This window comes from Notechis scutatus, chromosome 13 (genome assembly GCF_049901735.1).
Source record: "Notechis scutatus isolate UNSWTSFEM ecotype Mainland chromosome 13, rNotScu1.2, whole genome shotgun sequence".
In the NCBI taxonomy this organism is placed as follows: Eukaryota; Metazoa; Chordata; class Lepidosauria; order Squamata; family Elapidae; genus Notechis; species Notechis scutatus.
Window position 1 is genome coordinate 7,224,982 of NC_142021.1, and position 27,230 is coordinate 7,252,211.

A 27,230-nucleotide genomic window follows, 5' to 3' on the forward strand; every position below is an offset into this window, starting at 1 on the left:
GTCCCAAAGGTGCTTTTTTTTTTTTTTTTTTTTAAAGTCAACTGGGCTGTTTCTTGAAGGCCTTGAAAACCAGAAAATCCAGTTGCCTCTTGAAAAAAAAGCACCTTTGGGGCAACCATGACCTGGATGACTGAGAATCTTCACAGACACCAGTCGTAAGTCCTCCCACCTTTTTCCCCCCCCAGCACCATGATAACATAGAAAGGGAGTGGTGCGGTGGCCTAGAGGTGCAGCTCCCGCCTCACAATCAGGAGGCTGTGAGTTCGATCCTAGGTAGAGGCAGATATTTCTCTCTCCGGGCACAATGAGAATATATCTGCTGAACAAAAAACTCTGTATTAGCGACAGGAAGGGCATCCGGCCAGTAAATACTCTGCTACCTCTGTGTCAGTTGCCCAGACTCCAACCTTGCAAAGGATGATGGGGGTTGTTAAAAGAAAGAAGATGCTGGTAACGGAGAAAGGTTGCTAAAACTAATGAATGGTTCAGCGTTACGCCCTTGGATTCTTTCTAGATAAAAATCTGCATCTTAAGAACGTTAAGTTCCCGGATGCTTTTCGCCAAAAGGGTGCCTTGCTGAAGGCGGAGCAAATTTTTGCTGTTTGTGGGGTCAAATCGTGGGCTTCTGGAAGTACGAGTGGTGGTTTTTCACATGCAGGAAAAAGGGCTTCTAAATCTGCCAGCTTTCACCCCCGTGTATTTATGTATGTATCATTTATTTGTTAAGTTTATTTGCGGCTTATCTCGCCCTGGGCCTACTCTATATGGCTTACAATATAGACCAGGGGTGTCCAACCTTGGCAACTTTAAGACTTGTGGACTTCAACTCCCAGAATTCCTCAGCCAGCAAAGCTGGGAGTTGAAGTCCACAAGTCTTAAAGTTGCCAAGGTTGGACACCCCTGATATAGACCGCCCTTGACGTATGATGACAATGGAGCCTGGCATTTTTGTGACTAAGCAAGGCAATGGTTAAATGATTTTTGCCCCATTTTATGACCTTTCTTGCCCCAACGGGACACTGCAACCGTCATAAACATGAGCCGGTTGCTGAGCATCTGAATTTTGATCACGTGACCACGAGGAATGCTGCGACGGTCGTAAGTGTAAAAAAACGGTCCTAAGTGGGGTTTTTTCAGTGCCATTGAAACTTGGAACGGTCCCTGAGCAAATGTTCGTAATGTCAACTAAAAAGACTAAATTAGTCTTTTTAGTTGACCTTACGAACATTTGCTCAGGGACCAACTAAAAATACTTATTTAGTCTTTTTAGTTGCCAGCAGAAAGGGAGGGGGGGGGAAAGTAGGGCATTCCTTAAATGCTTCAGATAATTGCTAGGCAGCCGAAGCTGTTGGTGCGCAAGATTATTACTGGAGAGCATGATGGATGACTCTTGACTATGGATGTGTCCCAGTGGAGAATATACATCCAGGAGGTGGGGAGGGGGGAAAACCAAGGTCAAAGGTGAAATGAATGATGTGTGTTAGAGTTGGGCGCACCCAGGTAACGCCAACATGGTCACTCCTAATAAATCAAAAATGTTTACTCTGAGAGATGCAGCTAGAGACTTATGATTTGAATGGGGGTGGATTGCCAGAGCCCTGACACATAAGTTGAGGATGACCTGTGATACAAAGGAAGAAAAGGAAAGGAATGTAAGCAGAACCGAAGTAAAGCAACTGGACAATAAAATAAAGGCCAAGGAGCACAGCAAGAAGAATAAGATCAACGGGATAACTGATGGTCTCTCGGCTTTCCAATATGGCGCGTGACGTGGCATTCTTCCTCCTCTTGACTCCTCCAGGCCAGTGTTCCTTTCGCTGTGATCGGGTCCAACCAGCTGATCGAAGTGAAGGGGAAAAAGATCCGAGGTCGCCTCTACCCCTGGGGGGTGGTGGAAGTGGAGAACCCCGAACACAACGACTTCCTCAAGTTGCGCACGATGCTGGTGTAAGTGGCGTGCCGCCTTTGGCAAGCCCTGTGGAGTGTGTCAGCTAGCGAAATCCCACGGGCGTCACTGAGACGAGAGAGAGAAAGAGGGAAATGGATCAATAGGGATGGTTGGATGGATGTATAGATATGGATGGATGGGCTGACAGGCTGAAAGATAGGGATGACAGATAAGATGGATAAAATACATAAGAGATGAGATACTAGATGGATGGGCGGATGGATGACAGAGATGGATGATAAGCTAGAGAGAGAGGGATGTATAGATATGCATGTATTATAGGTAGGTAGATGATGGATGGATGAATAGATGGATGGATAGATAGATAGATAGAATAGATAGACGAGAGATAGGAATAATATAAATTGTAGGTAGGTAGGTAGGTAGGTAGGTAGGTAGATAGATAGATAGATAGATAGATAGATAGATAGATAGATAGATAGATAGATAGATGATAGATAGGCAGGCAGGCAGGCAAGCAGATATGGAGAAATATGAAATAGATATGATAAATAGGGATGGAGGGATGGATGGGTAGGTAGATATAGATATAAATATAGATATAGATATGGATGGTAGATATAGATGGGTAGAAAGAAAGGAAAAGAAAGAAAAAGAAAGAAATGGATATTCTGATAAATATGAATAGATGGATATGGATGAATGGATACAGAGAGACAGACAGAGTGAGAAATTCCTGGCTGTTTATTCTTAATCCCACTTTGTGTCTTTGGAAAACAAAATAAATTCCAATCCAAGCGTTCCCTCTACTGGACAATTTTCATGCTACACTTTGAAGATTTTGTCCTGTTTGTTGCTAACCGCGTTGTCCGGTCTGCAGAAAAGCTTTTTAAAGAAGCCATATGGAAGACATACCATTGATTAATGTCCATTCTGACCAGCCCCTGTTGTGTTTCTTGTCTCAGGACACACATGCAAGATCTCCAAGAAGTAACCCAGGATTTGCATTACGAAAACTTCCGGTCGGAGAGATTAAAAAGGACTGGCAAGTAAGTTCTTTCTTTGCGTCTCGTTGCTTTCCTACGTTTGGCTGCAACTTCCAATCTCCCTTGTAAAGTTTCCCAACTAGGCAACCTGCAAAAAAAGGGCATCAATTTCCTTTGAAATGACCCCTTGGGAGGCTTGATTAACAGAAACTAGCTATAGATTCAAGTGACACAACGGCCTAGTGGTGTTCTGACCCAAACCCTTTTCCAATAAAACAAACACGAACCAAAGGGAACAGAAACCTTTTAATGATTCTTACAAATCCCTGGTTAAAAGGCTGCTGCAAACTAATTAACTTTGATAAGCACAAACCTTGCCAAAACTGTGCGAGGCTGCCAAGAATCACAGATAAGAAATATTTTACAACACAAGAGTCTTCAAATACCAACTTGAGATACTGCAATGTCCACGAGGCTGAGTTTCAAAATGTCTTTGCTTCCTGCAAAGAACGTTCACTTCACAGCTGGCTTTTATCTTCTTGAAGGAGGGGCCATTACCTTGCAGCCTTACTCCCGAGTCGTCCATGCTGCTGCAGCTGCTCTTTCCTGCAAGTAATCCTGAGCACATGCACACTTGGCACAGGCTCCTCGGGAACCTCATCGCTGCGGCCAGCCCCCACAATCTCTGAAGGCAGCAGTTCACTCCCTAATGGTCCCGGCCCCTCATCTGAGTCCTCGCTCCCTTCAGCCATCCACACCTGCTGCTGGCTAACCACAACAAGTGGTTACGATGCTAGGCTTGTAGACCGGAAGGTGGGCAGTTCAAGACCCAAGCACGGGTGATGGGGTGAGCTCCCGTTCTCGCCCCCAGCTCCTACCAACTGCTCCCAGCAGTTCGAAAGCATGCAGATACGAGGAGAAGTAATCCTTGAATTATGACCATCGTTGAGCCCCAAAGTTCTGCTGCTCAGGGAGACAGCCGCTAAGTGAGTCTTGCCCCCATTTTACAACCGTTCTTTGCCACAGTGGTTAAGTGAACCACGGCAATTGTTAAGTGAGTCACATGGTTGTTAAGTGAATCCAGCTTTCCTGTTGACTTTGCTGGTCAGATGGTCGCAGAAGGTAATCACGTGACCCCCCCAGGGACACTGTGACCATCATAAATACGAGCCAGTTGCCAAGCATCCAAATTCTGACCAGGTGATCATGGGGATTCTGCCAAGGTCATGTGTGAAAAATGGTCATAAGTCACTTTTTTTTTTGTTCCGTTGTAACTTTGAATGGTCACTAAATCAATGGTTGTAAGTCAAAGACTGCCTGTCATTAAATAAGTGGGAAGGTAACAGGATTCTATTGCCTGTCGGCGTATAATCGTGCTGACCAGTGGTGGGATTCAAATTTTTTTACTATCGGTTCTGTGGGCGTGGCTTGGTGGGCGTGGCAGGGGAAGGATATCCTGTAAAATCCCCCTTCCCTCCCACCCCACTAGCCTGCTTTCCAGCTCCGTTCTCCTGTGCAGGGCAACCAAAGGAGACCCAGCCGATCAGCTGGGACTCTGGAGGCGGAGAATAGATGGGGTTGGCGGGGCCAGTCAGAGGCGGCATTGGCCGGTTCTCCAAACGACTCAAAATTTCCGCTACTGGTTCTCCAGAACTGGTCAGAACCAGCTGAATACCACCTCTGATGCTGGATCCTCTGACCATGGTCTAAGGCAGGGGTGTCAAACTGGATTTCTTCGAGGGCTGGCTCAGCATTGTGGTTCTCCGTGGGCCAGGCCGGTGGGGTCAGGGGGGGAGGAGATGAGGAGGATGGGATGGATGCCTCCTGCAGCACTTTGCCAGCCAGAATGGGGTGTGAGGGGATGTGTGTCATGCGAGGCTCTCCAGCACCCCATTTTGGCCTCTCCAGGCTGAAAATGGGTTGGAGGGGGCCTCACACAGCCCCCCCCCCCCCCCATTTTGGCTGCCAGAGGCACCGCGGGCCGGTCTCACGTTATTTCAGGCTCGCCCCGTGGGCTGGATTTAAGCACCCCGCAGGCCAGATTTGACCCCGTGGGCCTTGAGTTTGACATCCGGGGTCTAAGGCTAAGAAAGGGAGATGAGCACTGCCCCCTAGAGGCAGAAATGACTGGACAGGTGAACCCTTTACCTTTTATTTATAGATTCAGCAAAAATAAGGATTGGGATGGCGGGGGCTCCCCAGAGATCGCGATTCCAGCTAGGAGGGATGCGTGAAATACCATTTAATAAGAGATTGTCCCTATGTGTGAGAACAAAGACCACGACTTATAAATTCAGAAGGCTGTCATAGAGCAGGCTATTTTCAGAGGTGTAGATGCTTCAGCGTTTTGACAGTCCAGCACCAATGAATCTCCTGACACTTTAAAAACTGACAAATGTATCCTTGCATAACCTTTTTCTTTTTTTCCGGCTTATTCAGGATATGTCTTCAAGACACCACCAGATTCTAAAATCAGACCGTTTATCCAGCTCATTCTCTCCTCCTCCTCCTCTCATATTTTTAATTTTGCCACCTTGTTTTACAAAGAATTCTGGGGAAAAAATCTATACCTACGGGCTCTTTTCTAATTTGATCTTACCTGATCAGTATGTGGATGGTGGTTCTTTGATATTTTTTATTTTGTTTTGCATTGCACCTTACTAGTGACAAAGTCCTTTGCTTTCTCTTTTGACACATGTAGAGCATGTACAGAAATATATATTTTAATTAAAGGACTGAGCCCGTAGGTGTGGGTGTAGTTCTTGCCTTTGTGCATTAAAAGATACACATGAAAGAGAGAATAGAATAGAAATAGAAATTAGAATAGAATGGAATGGAATAGAATAGAATGGAATAGTTTTATTGTCACTTTGAATGTACAGTAATCGGCATAAATTAAAAGGAAATTTCGTTGCATATGGCTCTTCACCTCCAATATACACTACATAAACATGACTAAATAAATAAATACAAAGTTATGCAAATACCCACATATATTATGTAATACAGCAAAACAACACAGTCTAATGTTGGATGTATACACGTACATGGCGAGAAAAGCGAATCTTGAGTTTTCAATAGTTCTCTTTCCCTGCCAGGTTTTACAGGAGGAAAAAGTCTATGGTACAGGGAATCTTCAATTTGGTCCAACTGAGATAATTCTTATTCTTTGCCTTTAATTCTGTGGTCCATCTTATATTTCACAGGCCTGCGGAAGAAGAAGTCATGGACAAAGATAGGATCCTTCAGCAGAAGGAGGCCGAGGTAAGGACTCAGAAGCCAAGCCCGGGGGTATCTGTTGAGTTCAAATTGAATTAGTGTTAACCAACAACAATAGTCTTTTGAAGGACGCACCTTTAACCATGGTTAAAGAGCCAAGCAAAAGAAACCGTCAAGAGGCAGCAGATGCCCTCCAAAACTAGTGATTGAAGTTGTTCTATACCGTATCCCCTTTTATTTATTTATTGGGAATTTTATTTAAGAATTGCAGAGTTCTTCAAGGCTTTAACAATCCTCTTTTGAAAATCCAGTAGGGAAAAAAGATTACCCAGATTGCTTGCTTGGTTTCTCATTTGTATTTGCCTTTTTACATTTGGGAACCTGAGCCAGTTTCTTTTGTAGAACCAGCGAAACGTCCTTTTCTAAGTCATTCTCCTGGCCTGTCTGACATAAATCCATTTTCAGTACCATCTCTATTTTGTCAAATAAAATTTGTTCTATGTCCTCAATAACATCTTCTCTAGACATAATCTATCCACAGAAGCAGACCCCTCTACTGAAGTTGTTGATACTGTGGTTACTCTTTTCTGATTCCATTCTTCCAAAACCACCTTCGGTATTTTTAGTGTCATAACCATCTTGCAAGCCAAGTTTATCTTCTTACCTAAGAAACTGCCTGTTCTCTAAAGCCGTATTTATAATGCTCGAGGAAGATGGAGAAGCAGACACAGGAAATGGGTTTACATTCCTTGGACTTTGTTGGGAGCACAAACATCAATTTCCCTCTTAATGTTTTTACATTCTGAGCAATAAGAGCGCTTGGAAATCTGTTTACAAATCTGGAAAGTTTATATAACCCTCTGAGCGTGTGTGTGTGTGTGTGAGAGAGAGAGAGAGAGAGAGAGAAATAAATAAAAGAGAGAGAGAGACAGACAGACAGACACAAACCTTGCAGGAGTTCCAGATTCATCAGGATCAAGAGATCAACTCCTGCTCAGTAGTTATTCTGGATTTTATCATCAAAGGATAGAAGTCCTTGACTTTCAAATAACCATTAATCTTTTCCCTGCTTTGTTCCTGGTCTCTTTCTTCCCGGCCTTCGTTTAGTGTCGTGTCTGCTGGGTTTTTGCTTCCTGAACTGCCTTTAAATATCTCCCTCTTCTTCCAAATATAAAACCTGGCTGCCTATTCAAAAACAAAAGGAGTCTTGAAACAGGAAGGTTCTTCAGAAACAAAAGGCATGTTTTGAGTCTCTCAGATCTCAAAAGTCCACCGTTTTTTTTTTAAATCCGATCTCCGAAATGTTAAAAAAGATGCATTTAATGCCTTTAATTCCACATCCTCCCACAGCTTTCTCGGTTCATTTGGTTCAAATAATTCCGATCGGAAAATTTGCTCGGGCTGGAAAAAAAACACAGGGCGAAAAAAGTAATTTTGCACGTTAGCACCGAGCTTATGCCGATATTGGCTAGAGATAGCCTTTGACTTACGACCACAATGGACCTGAAAAATGTCCGTTGCTAAGCGAGACATTTGTTAAGTGAGTTTTGCCCCATTTTACGACTTCCCTTGCCACCGTTGTTAAGCAAATCACTGCAGTTGTTCGATTAGCAACACAGTTGTTAAGCGAGTCAGGATTCTCCATTGATTTTGCCTGTTGCAAGAGGGGAATCGCATGACTCTGCGAACACCATTGTAAATAGGAACCAGTTGCCAAGCGTCTGAATTTTGATCATGTGACCATGGCAATGCTGCAACAGTGTGAAAAAGGGTCTTAAGTCACCCTTTTTTCAGTGCCGTAACTTCGACTGATCACTGAATGAATTGTTATAAGTCAAAAAACATCTGTAATTTGGTTCCTTATAGTGACATCTCAAATGATTTGGCTTTTGTTGCATTTTGTTTGAGGATGGAGATTTAAAAAACAAAAATTTAAAAGCAGAACTATGCAAGATATATAAAGCCACAAGGATGTTGTACAAATTTGGCTGCTGCTAAATCCCCAGGCCTCTTAAATATGTAGATAATGCAGGAATTTGGAGACGATAGAATAGAGTAGAGTAGAGTAGAGTAGAGTAGAGTAGAATAGAATAGAATAGAATAGAATAGAATAGAATAGAATAGAATAGAATAGAATAGAATAGAATAGAATAGAATAGAATAATAGAGTAGAGTATAGTAGAACAGAACAGAACAGAACAGGAAATAGAATAGGAAAATAGAATAGGAAAATAGAACAGAACAGGAAATAGAATAGGAAACAGAATAGAACAGAACAGAACAGGAAATAGAATAGGGAATAGAATGGAAGAAGAAGAAGAAGAGGAAGAGGAAGAAGAAAGAAGAAGAAGAAGAAGAAGAAGAAGAAGAAGAAGAAGAAGAAGAAGAAGAAGAAGAAGAAGAAGAAGAAGAAGAAGAAGAAGAGAAAGAATAGAATATTAGAATAGAACAGAACAGAACAGAAGTTGGAAGGGACCTTGAAGGTCTTCTAGTCCAACCCCTGCCTAGGCAGGAAACCCTACACCGCTTCAGACAAATGTTTATCCGTTTTTTTTCTTTAAAACTTCCAGTGGAGCATTCACAACTTCTGGAGGCAAGTTGTTCCACTGATTAATTGTTCTCACTGTCAGGAAATTTCTCCTTAGTTCTAGGTTGCTTCTCTCCTTGATTAGTTTCCACCCATCACTTCTTGTCCTGCCTTCAGGTGCTTTGGAGAATAGCTTGACTCCCTCTTCTTTGTGGTAACCCCTGAGATATCAAAAGACTGCTATCTAACACTGTTAGGTAGTGTTGATAATAATGAATAATCCAGGAAGTGAAGTAGGAACAAGAATAGAGACGTTTAATCTGCACTGAAGTTACTATTCATGCTTGGATATAGCAATATCCCTTAGACTTATATACCACTTCACAGTGTTTTACGGCTCTCTCTAAGCAGTTTATAGAGTCAGCATATTGTTCCCAACAATTTGGACCCTCATTTTACAGACTTCAGAAAGAAGTCTAATCTGATGAAAAAAAGGACTAGGGGCAGGGGTGGGATTCTATCACTTGGCACCTATTCTCTAGAACCGGTTGTTAACATTCTAAGCAGTTCAGAGAACCGGTTGTTAGAAGAAATGACTGGCCTAATCCTGTAAGGAGGGCAGGAAGGAAACATTCTGGTGTTGCTTACAGAAACTGCCTCTCCGTTAACCCTTATTACATTCTTGGCAGGACTAGACTTCCTGTCTCAGGAACATCTCTGGAGGGTTTTTTTCCTCCTTTGCTGGTACTTTGCTTGTGTGGAGTGACCATTCAAAGTTACAATGGCACTGGAAAAAGTGACTTATGACCATTTTCCACACTTACGACTGATGCAGCATCCCCAAAGAGAGGCCCAGGCGAGGAGTTGCATGCCTCGATGTGAGTGATGTTGAGTTGGCCATGCCCAGCCAATAACATGACCACCAAGCCACGTCCCCCTAGTCACATGACCACCAAGCCACGCCCACCAACTAAGCCACGCCCACAGAACCAGTTGTTAAAAATTTGAATCCCACCCCTGACTAGGGGTGACATGATAGCAATGTTCCAATATCTCAGGGGCTGCCCCAAAGAAGAGGGAGTCAAGCTATTCTCCAAAGCACGAGGAGGCAGGACAAGAAGCTGTGGGTGGAAACTAACCAAGGAGAGAAGCAACTTAGAACTAAGGAGAAATTTCCTGCCAGTCAGAACAATTAATCAAGTGAAACAACTTGCCTCCAGAAGTTGTGAATTCTCCAACACTGGTTAAGAAGAGATTGTATAACCATTTGTGTGAAGTGCCTAAGCAGGGGATTGGATTAGAAGACCTCCAACTCTGTTATTCTCTGTTATTCAATTCTATTCTATCTGGAAGGCTTGAGCCAGTGAGAGACTCATATATATTCATATTTATGAAGCTGCTAGCAAGTCGATTTTTTTTTTTTAAAAAAAATGTTTTTATAGTAACACAGACATGCTCTTGGCCGAATTCTTCATCCCCCTTCCTGCCGCGGTTATTTTTATTAAAAAATTCTTCTTAGTCTTTTCTCGTTCAGTTTACCGTAAATGCCAGAATGGACGGGAAAACAGAAAACAAATTGCTGTCCATAAATAGCTTGGAGCGAGCAGTGGGTCATGCTTGAAGAATGTGGCTTCTGCAATACCCAAAGGGGTCCCACGGGAGAAAATGATTCCCACGGGAGAATTGAAGAAAATAATAATTGCAAGCAGCTTGTGTGTTTTGGCCATATGCCTCCAGATTAGTGGCTAGTTAAAACATACCTTAAATACCAAGTAGCCTGTTAACAGCATCGTGGGAATGTCTTCCCATTATTGGTGGTTTTCTGAATGGAAATTCTTGGGTTCTCCACTCTGTAGAATCCAGAGGATTTTTTTTTTAATACAGGTAATCCTCTAGGATCATAATGGAGCCGGGTATTTTGGTTGTAAGTCATTGCAGACGTAAATTGAGTCACCACATGACAAATTCGATGTTGCAACCATTTTGATAATAGTCATGAAGCAAGTCACCATTGTCATAAACACTGTAAACTGCTTAGAGAGGGCCGTAAAGCACTGTGAAGCAGTATATAGGTCTAAGGGCTATTGCTATAAAGCGAATCATATGGTCATAAGTTGGTTTTATCCCATTTTGGCACTTTTTGGCCAAAAACATTGCAAAACATGATCAAGTGACCACGGGACTGTGGAGGTGATGTGTGACAGTTGTAACTTTGAGGACCAGTCGTAAGTAACATTTTTCAAGTCATTTTGTAACCGTCGTTTAAGTCAAGGACTACAATGCGTGAAGATTGTTTGCATTACATCACATATACTACTTCCTGGTGGTGCAGTGGTTAGAAAGCAACACTGTAGGCTGGCTCTGCCACTCTGCCAGCAGTTCGATCCTGACTGGCTCAAGGTTGACTCAGCCTCCCATCCTTCCGAGGTGGGTCAAATGAGGACCCAGATTGTCAGGGGCAAGAGGCTGACTCTGTAAACCGCTTAGAAAGGGCTGGAAAGCATTGTGAAGCGGTATATAAGTCTAAGTGCTACTGCTATTGCTAACTGGACACCGTATTTTTTCTTTCTTTTTTCTCTCCCCACATCCAGTTGCGTCGTATGCAGGAGATGATCGCCCAAATGCAAGCCCAGATGAGGATGAAACCTGCAGACGAGTAAGGAGGCATCCTAAGAGTTTGACAGTAAGTACGGTTTTAACATCCCTGAGCTTCAGGAATACACAGGGGCTTATTTTCTTGGGAGTTGATGCAGAGATGAACAGAGCGCAGGTTCCCACCCCTTGAGGGCATGGAGAGCAACCGCGGGAGGCTGTGGGTGGCTTAACAACCCCCTGATGAGCAGGAATCAAAGGACTCATCATCTCTTCGCACAGCAGTCCACGAACCTGCTGGGAATCAGAATAAAAACACCGGATTGTACACAAAAGATGCCAAGGCTCTAGAAAGAGCGCAAGAGAAGAGCTACGATAATTGACGGAGGGTGAAAATATAATTAGAAAAATACTAGAAGGCACGGAGATGGATGGATCGACATCAAAAATAAAAGACAAGGAAGAATCAGAATATTTTTTTAAGCATAGGATTTGTTTTACCAGTGATTCGATAAAAGGGTTAGACATTAGAAGATAAAAGATGATTGCTGTGTATAAGTAAGTGATGAAAAATTACAACATACACGTAAACATTATTATAGACTTTATTCATCAAACATGAAACTCAATCAACTGAACATTCAAAAATGCATCAGAAATACCAGGGGTCCCCAACCGCCGGTCCGCGGACCGGTACCGGGCGCGAACAAGCCTTACCGGGCCGCTGGTTGCTGGGCGCCGCCATCTTTTTGGTAAAAAAGCAATTTTTCGTCAAAAAGATGGCGGCGCCAGCGCTCGTGAGCTTTTCCGGTAGAAAGCCATTTCTACCTGAAAAAGCTCACGAGCGTGAGCGCCTTATTTGACGAAAATCACTTCCGTGACATCACCGGAAGTGATTTTTCGTAAAAAATGGCGGCGCCCAGCTGACGCCGAACCGGGAACCAGCTGACGCCGGAACCGGCGCGGCGTAAAAGGTTGGGGATCCCTGAGAAATACCATTGACTGGTGCTGACGGTTGATACAAGTTGCTGCCAGCATCCTAGGTATCGACCGAGTACCTTCTTAAGAGGTATGACGTTCTGAGTAGTGCAGTATTTTGCAGTTCTGCTGGTGTTATTGCAGGAAGCTGCTATTATTATTAATACTACTACTATTAGTATTTAGTATAAACAATTGACTCAGGCAGTACACTGTTTGTTAAGCGCTTATGTATATTAAAGGGAAAAAAATGTATAAATTAAATTACAGTTCAACTGTATGATGAAAGCTGAGGGAGCTAGCCTATTAAAGAAAAGGATTAGGGGGACCTGATAGCTGTCTTTCAGCGCTTGAGGGGCTATCACAGAGAAGATGGGGGGTCAACTTATTCTCCAAAGCACCTAGGGCAGGATAAGAAGTAACAGACGGAAGATTATCAACAAGAGATCCAATTTCCCCAGCAGCGAGAACAATTCATCAGTGGAATAGCTTGCCTTCTGAAGTTGTGGGTGCTCCATCACTGGAGGTGTTCAAGAAGAGACTGGACAACCATTTGAATGGGATGGTACAAGGATGATAGGAGCCATGGTGGCACAGTGGTTAGAATGCAGTATTGCAGGCTAACTCTGCCGACTGCCAGCTGCCAACAGTTCGAGTCTCACTGGCTCAAGGTTGATTTTCAGCCTTCCCTCCTTCCGAGGTCAGTAAAATGAGGACCCAGGTTGTTGGAGGGCAAGAGGCTGACTCTGTAAACCGCTTAGAGAGGGCTGTGAAGCATTGTGAAGCGGTATATAAGTCTAAGGGCTATTGCTATAAGGCTTCTTGCCTTGAACGGGGGTTTGGATTAGAAGACCTCCAAGGTCCCTCACAGCCCTAAGCGTCCTAGAAGAACAGCAAAATGGAGACTGTTGCGCTTGCAAGAAAGACACAATTATAAATTCTGATAAAACATCCAGCTTTCATATTCAGAGAAATCGTTGTAGAGCTCCTTTGATGTGCTGCTGGTAAGAAGGAACCTGGCCTGAAGATTTGTTCTGTGTCCCAATAAAGGAGATTTCTTGCGTTTTCTTTAAAAGGTGGAAATGAAAAACGCAAGACTTGTAGGATGTTGGATGCAGTTTAAATGGTCCGTTTTAAGCACCAGCTGTGCTTTGCTGACCTGTTAAAATGTAAAACCTGAAGCAATGTGGCTTGTGTACCTTAAGGCTTTGCAACAGTTTCCACATTTGAAAGAAGTTTATTTATTTTTTTCTTCTGTTTCTTTTTGCTTTTCTTGTTTGAAGTAAATACCAACCCAAACTATTTATGTGGTTGGGAGAATGTAACATTGATGTCAAAGCCTTTCCCACAACTTGGAAAGTTATTGTAACAATTGAAGTTAAAAGCTTAGATTTTCTTCCGATGATTTTACTCCAGTCAATATGGGATTCATGAGCAGGGGAACAAGAGTCACTGGGTTTATACATTTCTCTTAACCATGTCGCTTTTTAACATAGTTTGCTGACTTAGCCTCCACAACGGTCAATGACTCCAACATGCTGACAGGAACCTAGAAACATCTCTTGTCATATCTGTTTTTGTTTTTTTTCCATTAAGATCATATATAAATATGATATAAATCATGAATGAAATAGATGGAGGGGGAAATGGGAAAGGAGAAGAAAGAAAGAAAGAAAGAAAGAAAGAAAGAAAGAAAGAAAGAAAGAAAGAAAGAAAGAAAGAAAGAGAAGAGAGAAAGAAGGAAGGAAGGAAGGAAGAAAGAAAGAAAGAAAGAAGAAAGAAAGAAAGAAAGAAAGAAAGAAAGAAAGAAAGAAAGAAGAAAGAAAGAAAGAAAGAAAGAAAGAAAGAAAGAAAGAAAGAAGGAAGAAAGAAGAGAAAGAAAGAAAGAAAGAAAGAAAGAAAGAAAGAAAGAGAGAGAGAGAGAAAGGAAGTAAGAAAGAGAAAGAAAGAAGGGAAGGAAAGAAAGAAAGAAAGAAAGAAAGAAAAAGAAAGAAAGAAAGAAAGAAAGAAGAAAGAAAAGAAAAGGAAGGAAGGAAGGAAGGAAAGACAGAAAAAGATAAGAAGTATAAGATACAAGAAAGAAAGAATTGACTTCTAACTTTTTTCAGCGCAGTAGAATAAAAAATAAAATTATAGCCTCCACTTTTTTACTTTTACATACTTGATAAATCCTAGCCTTTCTATAACCACAAAGTAATCTAATCAGCAAATCCCAGAGTCAAGAGTTCATTTTTTTTCTCTGCCTTTGGACACAAAGTCTAGAAATAGTTTCCAAACTAAATATATCCTGTAACATGCACTGTTATGTCCAAAGATAATAGGTGAACCTTCACACCGAATAACCAGGATGGAGAAGACTTTTGGCTTTCGATTGGGAGACTTTTGGCTTCAACCAAACTGGGAACAGGTTTTTTCCCCCCTTTCTCCACACCCTGGAAGAATAGTAAATTAAAATTTGGGGGGGGAAAACTCCTCCCACTTATAGCTCTACCCAGGAAGCTGTTGGCGATTGGCTGGCCGTCTATTTCAAACCAATGCTGGGCGGAAGCGTCCTGAAGAAGCCATTTAATCTTCATTTGCTTCCTGAAGAAGCCTGTTTTCTAACAGAAAAAAAATAAAACCTCTTTTCCAAAACAGACTTTTAGAAACCGGCTTCATGTAACAGTTCCCAGTCTAGACACAGCAACGAGCCAAAATTCTGTGGGATTCCACATTTTTTGGGAATGAGATATCCCGATGCACATGGCCTGGGTTTTTTTTCTTTTCTTCCCGCCTCGGCCACTCCTGCAAAAAAAAACAAAAAAAAAAACAAGGAAGAAAAGCAAGTTGTACATTTGCTTCTTAAAACTTCAAAACTGGAGCGATCAGAATGGAAAGTTTTCCTGGGAAAGGAAGTGTCATAACTAAACTTGGCTTGAGTCAGAGTCAAAGAGCCATGGTTGCAGCCAAGAGGGGTATCTATCCATCTACTGCTGGGAGAGCGAGGGAATTTTGTTGGCTACCAAAATTGAAATAATAATATTTTTTTAAAAAGCAGCTTTCAATATACAACTGAATTTACTGCATCGATTCTTACTTTTGATTCCAGAACGCTCTCTACTTTATTACAAAGCTACATGGATGAATCTTGCAGGTTTGAAAACTCAGGGGGTCCTCAACTTATGACTCCAATCTCTGTTGCTAAGCACGATGGTTGTTAAGTGAGTTTCTCCCCCCCCCCTTTTTACGACCTTTCTTGCCACCGTTGTGAAGCGAATCGCTGCAGCTGTTAGGTTAGTCACACATTGTTAAGCGAATCTGGCTTCTCCCCCCCCCGCCCCCTGACTTCGCTTGTCAGAAGGTCACAAAAGGGGATCATGTGACCCCCCCAGGACACTACGACCGTCATAAGTATGAATCTGTTGCCAAGCATCTGAATTTGGATTATGTGACGGTGGGGATGCTGCCAGGGTTGTAAGAGGGAAAAACGGTCATAAGTCACTTTTTTCAGTGCTGCTGCAACTTTGAAAGGTCGCTAAATGTTGTAAGTCGAGGACTACCTGTAGTTTCCCTCCTCCCCCCCCATATCTCTTTTACAACTTGAGAAACTAGGGAGGGGTCCCTTCTGAGCCATTCATTGTCCAGCTGCTCGATAAGCGGTTCCTTATCTGGCCGTTCCCTTGGCAGCGTCTCTTTCCTCTTGTCTCCCAAGGTCTTTCCTACAAACTATTATAGCCGCCTCCTTTACATCCTAAGAAATTAGGGAGGGTCCTTTCTGAGCATCTTTCTCCACCCCTTTACAGCTGTGGGCTATGCCAACTTATCTAACTGCTCCCCAGGCAGCCTCTCTTCTCTCCTTTTCTGCCCCAACTCCCAAGGTCTTTCTCACATACCATTATAGCTGCCTCCTTTACAGCCTGAGAAACGAGGGAGGGTCCCTTCCTTCTTGAGTCTCTTTCTCCACCCATTAGGAAACTGAAGACTATGCTGTCCATTATCTAAATATTCCTTAGGCAGCATCTCTTTCCCCTGACTCCCAAGGTCTTTCCCACACACCATTATAGCAATGGTGGTATTTTACCGGTTCAGCTTGGTTTGGCCGAACCGGTTGCTCTGACGATCATCCCTCCCACCCGCCCCGACTATACTGACCTTTATTTCCTGCTTTTCAACCTCAGCGGCTTTGCGTGGCACAGCCGATTACCGCTCAAAGCAGCTGTTTTACACACAGAGCTTGCAGCAGAAGGTGAGTTGCAAACGCTGCGCGTGCGCTCGCATCGAACCAGTAGGAAACAGGTTTGGAACCCACCACTGCATTATAGCCGCCTCCTTTACAGCCGGAGAAACTAGGGAGGGTCCCTTCTCTTTCCCCACTCATTAGGAAGCTGAGGGCTATGCTGTCCATTATCTAAATATTCCCTTTGCAGAATTTCATCACCTCGTCTCCCAAGGTCTTTTCCCCGCATACCATTACAGCCCTCTGCTTTACATCCTAATAAACTAGGGAGGGTCCAGGGATGGGTTTCTACCGGTTCTGTCTACCTCTGTAGAACTGGTAGCTCTGAAGAGCAGCAGACATCGAACCGGTTCTATCTCTGCTGATGTTTTTGCCCACCCACCCACCCGGGCTCTTACCTGACCTTTATTTCCTGATTTTTTCAACTTCAGCTGCCATCCGAGACACAGCTGCATTTAAAAAATCAGGAAAAGGGGGCTTTTTGAAAGGCTGCTTCTCTGCACGCAGCGTGCTGATGACGATTTACAGGAAGCACATTGTAAATCACTGAACCTTGTAAATGACCGAACTGGTTGTTAACCCTGTCGGATCCCACCCCTGGGAGGGTCCTTTCTGAGTCTCTTCCCCCACCCATTATGCAGCTGTGGGCTATGCCGGCTCTTATCTAACTGCTCTGTAGGCAGCCTCTCTTCTTTCCTTTTCTACTCCAACTCCCAAGATCTTTCTCACATACCATTATAGCCACCTCCTTTACAGTCCAAGAAACTAGGGAGGGTTCCTTCTAAGTCTCTTCCCCCACCCATTATGCAGCTGTGGGCTATGCTGGCTCTTATCTCTTCTTTCTTTCCTTTTCTACTCCAACTCCCAAGGTCTTTCTCACATATCATTACAGCCCTCTCTTTTACATCCCAAGAAACTAGGGAAGGTCTCTTCTAAGTCTCTTTTCCCACCCATTATGTAGCCATGGGCTATGCCATCTCTTATCTGACCGGTTCCTTATCAGTTTGTCTCCCAAGATTATTCCTAACCATGCCATTACATAGCCTTGGAAGTTCTTGCAGGAATTAAATGGGAGGAGGTATATTAATCTGGCCGCGGAAAGAAGAACAGACTAGAAACGGCAACCCAAAAACAACTTTATGCCTAATTTGTCTGTGAGAGCAGATTTTTTTGTAGAGGAGTCTCACATTCTTCCCCACCCTTTTGCTTAAGATTGCAAAAATCTGACCCAAGGTTTGTCTCCCGATGGATCATAGCTTCTGAATCTACCAGGACTGCAGAAATAGTTCCTAAATGATGGGATGTCATTTTTGTTTTTCTTTCTGGAAAGAGGAACGCATGCCATAAATCCTGATTTTTCTTCCCCCCTGGGGGGGGGACGGGGACTCAAAAAGGAAAAGAGAATTTAAAGGGGCCAAGTCCTTTAAATTCCCTTTATCTTCAGTTTGTTACAGGTAACATCTGGAGCAGCTCTGAGCCTGAGCAATCGTTTTTAAATCCCACTAGATGCTAATCACGCATTTGTTTCACTTAGGATTAAATCACGGAAGGACATTTCAAACAAGGAAAAAGGAGACGGGGAGGAAGCCTCCTTGAAGAAACTTTGACATAATTTTCCTCCGTTATCTTAAGTTGCTTTTTTTTTTTTTTTGCTAATGCCCCGTTCAAAGCCTGGTTCCTGCCAAGCACATTTTTTTTTTTTTGGGGGGCAAAAGTTTGAAAAATAACCCTCGGCTCCTTGCGATAACAGATATGTGGGGTTTTTAAAAAAGACAAATAGGTCTGGCATCGCCATAGCAACCAGACTTGAGTCATGGTCTGATGCCAGAGGGAGGTGATGAGGGACTTCATCTGGGAGAGAAGGTTGCAGAATGACCCCAGGTCTTTCAGGTCGGAATGTGACACTTAGCCAGGAGCTTAGACCTTCTTCGGAGTAACCATCACGTTGAAGTTTCCAGTAACTATGGTTAATGGAGGTTTAGTGAATTGCCCTATTGTTTGAGTAGATCCTGTCTCCTTGTGAGTCATGTTGGCTTGTCACTTTCTCTGTGTGAGCTGAAATCCCTTCTCTTTTCCCTTTTTTCCTTTTCTTACTTTTCCTTTCCCTTCCCTCTTCCTTTCTTTTCCTTTTTCTTCCTTTCTCTCTTTCTTTCCTTTCCTTTCTCTTCCTTTCCTTTCTCTTCCCCTTTCTTTCCTTTCCTTTCTCTCTTCCTTTCCCTTCCCTCTTCCTCTCCCTTCCTTTTTCTTTCTTTCTTCCTTTCCTTTCTCTTCCTTCCTTTCTTTCCTTTTCTCTTCCTTTCCTTTCTCTCTTCCTTTCCTTTCTCTTCCCTCTTTCTTTCCTTTCCTTTTTCTCTTCCTTTCCTTTCCCTTCCCTCTTCCTCTCCTTTACTTTTTCTTTCTTTCTCTCTTCCTTTCCTTTCTCTCTTCCTTTCCTTTCTCTTCCTTCTTTCTTTCCTTTCTCTCTTCCTTTCCTTTCTCTCTTCCTTTCCTTTCTCTTCCTTCTTTCTTTCCTTTCTCTCTTCCTTTCCTTTCCTTTCCTTTTTCCTTTTCCTTCCCTTCCTTTCTCCTTTCTCTCCTCCCTCCCTCCTTTCTTTTCATTTCTCCTTTCTTTTCTCCCCTCCCCTCTCCCCTTTCTTTTCATTTTTCTTTCCTTTTGACCTCCCCTCTCCTAACTCTGATCCAAAGCGGACAAGATCATTCACCTGAATTAGACCCAAGATACCTTTTGCTAGGGAGCCTTCCCTGCCTCGCAGCCTCGTCTGTGTGATAAGTTCCCTGCCTCTGCAAGAAACACAATAATGGATCTGGTGGAACCTCTGCACGTCACTGCTGGATTTTGAGTAGGCCTACGGCATCTCCTGCTTGAACAAGGGGGTTGGATGAGAACAGGGGTCGCCAACCAGGGAGTCGGGGACCACTGGTGGTCCACGAGAAAATGTTGATGGTCCGCAGAGAAATGTCACCCCCAAAGCAATTAATCCAGGCTGCACAGGAACACAAGGCGTGCGTCACTTGCATTGCGAACCACACAAGGTAGTGAGAGGAGGGGGGAAAGGGCAGAGGGGGGTGGAATTGCCCCACTTGCCCCGCGCGCCTGGCCTGGCCACCGGGCTGCTTCTTTCTGCTTCTCTCTTCTTCTGCTTTTGGCTGCACGCAAGGAAAGCAGCAAAAGTCTTTCTTTCTCTCCCCCAAACTCCAGCAGAAATGAGTCTTTGGGAGCCTGCAAGGCCTCCTGCTCCAAGAGGCTGCACCAGCGCGACCAGTCTCACAAAGACTCATTTCTGGCGGAGTTTGGGGGGGAGAGAAAGAAAGATTTCTGCTGCTTCTGCTGCTTTCCTTGCATGAAGCCAAAAGTTTGCACTTCCTGTCTCAGTTCAAGCAGCCTTTCTAAAACTCTAAATTCCTCCCCGTCTCTTCCTTCACTCGGCCACTTCCAGTTTTTCTGATCTGGCTGGAAACTCCAAAATTACACACTTTATAAATGGACACTGGCAAAAACGCACACAAGACCACAATAGCTGTCTCTCTCTCTCTCTCTCTCTCATGCCCTTGGTTGAACCGGGACTTGCATATGTGCCTGAAGGCAGGCAAACTGTGATACTGGTAAAATCCCCTGCCGTGTGCGAAGGCAGAACTTAATTTAAAAGCACAGGAATGGTTAGTATGCCAAAAAAAGGGGAGATTTACTCCACCAAGCATTTAAAGATAAGACACTACAACAGTGGTGGCTAAACTTTTGGGGCTCCTGTGCTGAAAATTGCATGCGTGCATGTGCTCACTCCCGTGCCAGCACCCAGAAGGCAATGTGCACGGGGCCCCCACACTCTCTGTGCAGGCGTGCACGTTTCCCCTGCCGCCGCCCCTTACCTGCACTGGGCATGCAAGCGCCTCCAAGCTGATTTTCGGCCCGTTTGAGGCGGCCTCCCAGAGGCTCACGGGAAGCCTCTGCAGCCTTTGCAGGCTGAAAAATGGGCCCGTTTAGTCACTTCCAGTATTTCCGGAAATATAGGAAGTGACGAAACGGGTCTGTTTTTCGGCCTGCAAAGGCTGCAGAAGCTTCCCTCGAGCCTCTGGGAGGCTGAAAAGGGCCTCAAATGGGCCAAAAATCAGCTGGGAGGTGCGCGCAGTGAGGTAAGTTTGGCTGGGACTCGGGGTGCCCGCACAAATACCTCTGCGTGCCACAGGTTCGGCATCACGGCACTACATCCAAGTCTCTTTATTTCCAGTCCAGCACAAAAAATAAAATAAAAAAAAATAGGGAGCTACCATAGAGGGAGTCCTCGACTTAATGGCTGCAAGTGAGCCCACAATTTCTGCCATTAAGGGAGTGTTGCCCCATTTTTACGACCTTCCTCGCCACCGTTGTTAAGCGAATCCCTGCAGCGGTTGAATAAGTAACACGGTTGTTGAGTCAATCTGGCTTTCCCCTTTGACTTTGCTTCTCAGAAGGGGATCATGTGATTCCCCGAGAGGCTGCAACAGGCATAAGTACATGCCAGTTGCCAAGCCTCCAAATTTTGTTTTTTTAATTTTTTTTAATTGAATAAACATTAAAAACAATTGAACACAGTGCGACTTTCTTGGCCATCATTTTGGCCATACAAACTATAGTATAGAGATACACATAACAGTTCATTTCCTTTTTCTCTTAAGTTATTAGCTAGCTGCCAAGCTTCCGAATTTCGATCCCATGACCCTGGGAAATGCTGCCTGAAAACCAGCCATAGGTTGCTATTTTTTCCCCAGTGCCGTTGTCCCTTTGGTCACTAAACGAACAGGTCATAAGTCAAGGATCACCTGTACACCAGCCATTCTTCTAAACTCTTGCCTTGTGCTCTTCCTTGCAGCGGGGGACTCGGTGGTCTTAAAGACTCAGGGGTCATGAACTGAAATTGAATTTCAATGATGACACTAATGGATTTGGAGAGGTTCATGCTTGGATGGCGGACCAGGATATGATGCAGTGCAGCTAAAAACCCTTGGAAGTTCACATTGGAAAAAATTGAACCCACCTGTCCACGTATACGTATAACCATCGCTTATATCTCCTTTCATGTCTTGCTATGCATGAAATGTAGCATCATGATATGGAACAATATTATTTTTCTCCCTCCTTTTGCATCCTTCGATGTGTCTCTTGCATTGTTTAAAATCCCCAACGAACATGGCACGTTGCATCTGATGAGCTTTAGAAGCAGGACTTAATTCCATTTTTCTCTTCTGCTCAGGTGGCTCTGGATACATTTCTACCCTTTTCTTTCTTTCTTTCTTTCTTTCTTTCTTTCTTTCTTTCTTTTTCTTTCTTTCTTTCTTTCTTTCTTTCTTTCTTCTTTCTTTCTTTCTTTCTTTCTCTCTCTCTCTCTCTCTCTCTCTCTCTCTCTCTCTCTCTCTCTCTCTCTCTCTCTCTCTTTTCCTTCCTTCCTTCCTTCCTTCCTTCCTTCCTTCCTTCCTTCCTTCCTTCCTTTCTTCATTAAGCAAATTCGCGCATCTTTACTATAAACATGCCCTGTCGGAATTATATTTTAGTTTAAGACTTGCCGAATTCTTCTGAGCCTTGTGAGTTGTAGATACATTTATTTGCAGCCTAGCTAGGTACATTTATAGCATTCTTCTCTCTGCTTTGTAAAAAAATGTTTGTAGGTCACATGGGATCAAATTCTTCCTTTCTGGTGCTCCCTTAAAAAAAAAATACGGTACAGAACATATAACTTGCCAAGCATGTGAAAAACTTGGAGAGTTTCACCCACAATGCCTTAAAAATCATGGGTAGAACATTGCACGCCCATCTTTTCTAAAAGAAATTTCTAAATTTCTTTCTAAAAAAAATCAGTCATGGGTTGTTGGTTTTTTTGGGGTTGTCACCGTGTTTTCTATCCAATTTAAGCTCTGCTCAGTTGAGAGAACGATGATATAAATCCTCAAAGGTTTTTATAGGCATCATGACACTAATTTTCTGGACCGTTTTTGTAATAAATGGAATCAACCTGACAAAAATGTGTGGGTTTTCCTGTCTGTTTTTTTTTTTTGGGGAGTGTTTGGGCGAGAGAGAACCTATGGGTGAAATCTCTAGAGCTTTGAACAACGATGGGAAGGTAAGTAGATGGCAGTGTGTTTTCTTGAAATCCAATGAATTTTGGAAAATAAATCAAACAGGGCTGGAGTAGGCCAGGCAGGGATACAGGTAATCTTCAACTTACGAACACAATTGAGACCAGAATAACAGAATTGGAAGGACCCTTAGAGATCATCTAGTCTAACCCCTTATTCAAGCAAATTCGATGGAAGAGAAAAAAAGGCATAAAATCAGATGTGGTCACGACTTACCACCAAATGTCCGACTCAGTTATGGTCGTAAGTTACCTGGATTTTTTAAGGCTGGCTGGGCACATCTGGAATATTGGGAGCGAACAGATGCTCTTAGAAAACTGATGCCCGAATGGCTTGTTTAGATGTCACGGTGACAGACATAGAAAATCGTCCAGTATTCATGTTTGAGCTGGAAATAATAGTGGTAACTTTTACTTTTTACTTTATTGTCGTTGCACCTCGTACAACGAAATTGAATGCCATCTTCAGCGTACATTATACATAAAAAACAAAACACACCTCCTTCACATTCTATACAACTGAATTGAAAACCCCTGATATTGCATTAATATTGCACCATGCAGTAGAATTCAATATAGTTACTGCTCTGGGATATAGAAGCTGTTTAACAAATGGTACATGGATTTATGTGGTGCCTCTTTTAAAGCATGGGATCCAAATACCGTTTTTTTAACAATAATTTTTATTGTTCTTTTTCACCTTTTACACATATTGATCTTAATTTTAACAATACTGTGTCATCATTATTATATAAATTATTATACAAACCAATCTCATGTAAATATCTATATATACCTTTATATACATTCATATACATTTATCTATAATTTTCTTATCTCCTTTATCCTTATTTCTATTGTTTAACCATTTATACCAATTATCCCAAATTTCGTAATACTCCGACTCTTCTTTATCTTTTAATTTTAATGTCAATTTATCCATTTCAGCACAATCTAGAATTTTTTGAATTACTAATTCCTCCGAGGGCATGTTATCTTGTTTCCAACATTGTGCATGTGCTATCCTTGTTGCTGTCAAAATATATAATAAAATACATTTAATCTTTTTCCTATATTTCCCTTTAATAATTCCCAACAGAAACAACTCCGATTTAAATTCTATTTGATCTTCCACTATTTCTTGTATCCAACTCCGTATTTTGGTTCAGTATTTTTGGGCTTCTGGGCATGACCACCACATATGATAGAAGGTACCTTTGGACCTAAATATCTTAAAGTATGGGACCCAAAGACATTATACTTACAAATCAATTCAGTAAAATTCCCTTACTCCCATTGTATTAACGCTCAAACATTTAGTTCAACAAGGCATTTAAATAAATGCCCAAGGATAGGTCTGTGTGTCTAGACAACCATCTTAATGAGAGGTGTTACCCTGCAGCTGTCAGCTAAATAAAGAATAGGTGGAATAACACAACCTTATAGTAACCTACTAATCAAATTAAAATCTCCATCACCCTCCATCATCTACTTCTACCCTCCCCAGTGTGCCCTTTTTAATGGATATTTTTATGGACATTGATTCCTACAAAGCTTTGGGTTGTAACTATATATAGATATAGATATATAGATATATATAGATATATACATACATACATACACACACACACACACACACACACACACACACACACACACACACACACACTGTATTTCTCATATAATAAGGCCGGGTCTTATTTTTTTTTGAGCCCTGAAAAAATGGCTAGGGCGTCTTTTCGGGGGTGACTTAATCCCCCCCCCTTGCATCTTTGGGTGGGTGGGCGGCGACGGCTTGGATGTTGACCTCGGCGTTGGTGGGGCACTTCGTATCGGGGTCAACACAGGCAGCATCATATCCAGGTGTGCAACAAAAGTACTTCCTAATGGCAAGCCCCCCCCCCACCATTCCCCCCCATTTCGCATGTTTTAATATAGGCCTTAATTTGGGGGGAGGGGCTTAATTTCATTTCATGCCTTGACTAACTTGAAATTTGGCGTGTATGTTCCTCTTGGCTTCTAGATGCTCACTAACAAAGGATTTTTCAAAATGACCATCAGAGCTATTAGTATTTTGTTATATTATTATTATTATTAACATGCTCTGATGCTAAGGAGTTATATTTCCCCTCCCCACCTGAAAAGAAACCTGTTCCAAATGCAAAACACAAGCAGAGGAGAGGAGTTTCAGTTTCAGAGCACCAAGCAGCTTTAGTACAGAACAGTTGAGCTAAGCCACGCCCAGGCTCCTTGCTGTCTCTGCTCACACAGCGAATACTAGTTCAGTTTCCAAACAGCCCTCAACTCTCACACGCTGACAGGACACTAGCCAGATGAATACCGATGGATGCTGGCAGGCAGAGGCACAATTTTTTCCCCTTATTTTCCTCCCCCAAAACTAAGCCCAATCACATAGTTTCGTAGCGAAGCCTGGGTTTCGAGCTAGTTGTCCATAATGGTTATTTCTTAAAGGGGGCTTGATGGACCTCCAAGGGAGAGGATACCTTGGGGATGTGTGGGAGACAGGGACCTCGCCTTGTACTATGCCAGTTTCCTGGCACTCATATAGCCACATGTGCCACAGAGCAATTGCCAGCAGGCAGGACCTGGCCAAGATTTACTTGCTTCCAGCACACCGGCGACTTTGAAAGGTGGGGTGGCATAAGTTCTTTTGGGGGAACGAAGCTTTAACAAGGAGAGAATATTTCTAGCTCGGGGGTTCGCTTGGTGCTCTCTGAGCATGCTGAAGTTTCATGACCCAACTAGGTAACATCATCAGTGCTCGAGGGAGTAAGGTGTGCAGAGGAGGAGAAGCGAGGAGGAGGACTGTGGGGTCCTCGGTCCTATCTGGTTTTCTTGCAGACCTTTCATGACCCAACTCGGTAACAACATCAGTGCTAAAACAATGCACGTCACAGGGAATTGTAGGCGTGCGGAAAACCAAAACGGTTGTGCGGATGTTTTTAAAAATTTTGAGGTGAGGACCGACGGGAAACTCTTTCCTGTTTTGAGAGGCTGGGTGGGGGCTGCAGCACAAAGAGAGGAGACTGTACCCCAAGCATACCATCCTCCGCACCCCTCCAACTCCCAGAATGCCCACCCTGCCACAAATTCCCGCTAATACCATCACCCCAGCTCTGCGGGAACGAGGGAAAGAGAGAGGCTGCTTTACCTTTTACCGGTCCCGGAGGCTTGGCTGGCAGCCTTTCAGCCAAATCATGAGGACTAGCGCCTGGAATGACCTGGATTGCAGCGCGAGGATGTTGTCTGCAGTTTTCATCCTTCGGAGCCTGGGGGGGGCGGGGGGATCTGCTGGGAAGGGAAGGGCGGGGCTGAGCGGGCACAGATCGGCCGGCTCGAGCCTGGGGTTTTGATTGGCTGCCGGCGACAGATTGGGCGGAGCCAGGCCTCCTTTGGCTCCGCCTCCCTCCTTTTCTATTGCACACATCCCCCCAATCTTCACTCCGCGGAGCTCTCCGTTTCTCCGCGGCTTGCAACCTTCCGCGGAGCCGCGGTTTGCAAACGTCGGGAGGGCGGCCCGACCCGGATTGCAGGGGAAGGGGGCGGGTGGGGAGGAGGCAGCCGCCACCCCTAATCCAGGAAGCCCCGCACCCTCTTTTGTGGGGTGGGGGGGCGAGCGAGGGTCTTCGAGATGAGCACAGCCCTGCGGTACAAGAGCAAGCTAGTCAACCCAGGTGAGCTGGGTTCTTTTTGGGGGGGGGGCATGGATGGGAGAATAAGGTGCGTTTTTGCAACCTGCCTGCCTTTTTTGGGGGTGGGGGGAAGAGGAGCTTTTGAATCTCAGGCGGTTGTGGTTTTTTTCTTCTTCTTCTAATTTTGGCTTCTTCTTCGTCTTTTTTCTCTTCCTCCTCTCCTCTCTCATCCACCCGCATCTGCCCGTCTGGATTTCTCTCCCATAGAAGAAAAGCAGGTAAGTTGACTCCCTTATTCTCTCTCTCTTTTTCCCCTTTGGCATCCCAGATGATGCTAAAGGAAAGGAAGGGGGGGCACTTGCATTTCCTCGGCTGCTTCAAGGGAGGACAAGCGGAGGCCCCCCCTCCTCCTCCTCTCTCTTCCCTCCCCTCCCCCCCCAGCCCCTCAATTTTACAGAGACCCCCCATAAGGCGAGTAAATCCCAGCTTTCCTGGAAGATGAATAGCAAACACCCACATACAGACACAGCGCAGCTTAAGAATATTGGTTTCGGCTGCTTGCAGGAAAGCAGGCTTTTTATAAAGGGGGGGTGGCGGCTGCGTTTGCAAATCCTAAGGCCTGTCCTTTGATTGGCAGCTAGCAACCCTGATGGGGCTAACTCCTTTGCCCATGTGCCAGGGGGCCAAGCTACCCATATTCTGATAAATGTCTTCTCTTCTGGAGAGTCATTGGTGAGATTTCAAAGCGGCCTTCCTCCTTAGGGTCTGAGGGTTTCTTCCCCTCCACCTCCTTCAGCATCCTTTTGGCGTGCCCAGTTTTCGTTCCCCCGAGGGATGCTGCTTAGGGTGTGTGTTTGTGCAAGGGTGGGGTGGGGTGGGGGGAAACTAGGGTGATGTAATTCCGTGGCAAGCAGGGAGGAAGATTGTTTATCTGCAATTTGGCTGGCTGGCTGGCTGGAGCTTTGTGCAGCCCGATCAGTTTGCAGGGATGAGAGAGAGAGAGAAGAGAGGGACAGAGAGAGAGAGAGAGAGAGAGGGAGAGA

At 44.0% G+C, this 27,230-nt stretch overlaps 1 protein-coding gene and 1 long non-coding RNA gene across 2 annotated transcripts in view; one reads left to right on the plus strand and one right to left on the minus strand.

Annotated features, from left to right (window-relative positions):
- The window catches only part of LOC113424611 (septin-2), a 43,745-nt gene extending 22,004 nt beyond the window's left edge, over positions 1 to 21,741 (plus strand). Inside the window, exons 9-13 of the mRNA XM_026686381.2 lie at positions 1,802 to 1,947; positions 2,875 to 2,958; positions 6,102 to 6,159; positions 11,233 to 11,324; positions 21,275 to 21,741. Coding sequence (XP_026542166.1) covers positions 1,802 to 1,947; positions 2,875 to 2,958; positions 6,102 to 6,159; positions 11,233 to 11,301 — 357 coding nt within the window. The 3' untranslated portion in view covers positions 11,302 to 11,324; positions 21,275 to 21,741. The remainder of the gene's footprint in view (positions 1 to 1,801; positions 1,948 to 2,874; positions 2,959 to 6,101; positions 6,160 to 11,232; positions 11,325 to 21,274) is intronic.
- LOC148129616 (uncharacterized) lies at positions 5,329 to 25,835 on the minus strand. The gene is made up of 3 exons (XR_015745273.1): positions 25,707 to 25,835; positions 22,752 to 22,923; positions 5,329 to 7,515 (listed from the first exon to the last, which is right to left on the minus strand). It is a non-coding gene; the product is annotated as an uncharacterized LOC148129616 (long non-coding RNA).
- Positions 25,836 to 27,230: the final 1,395 nt, after the last annotated feature.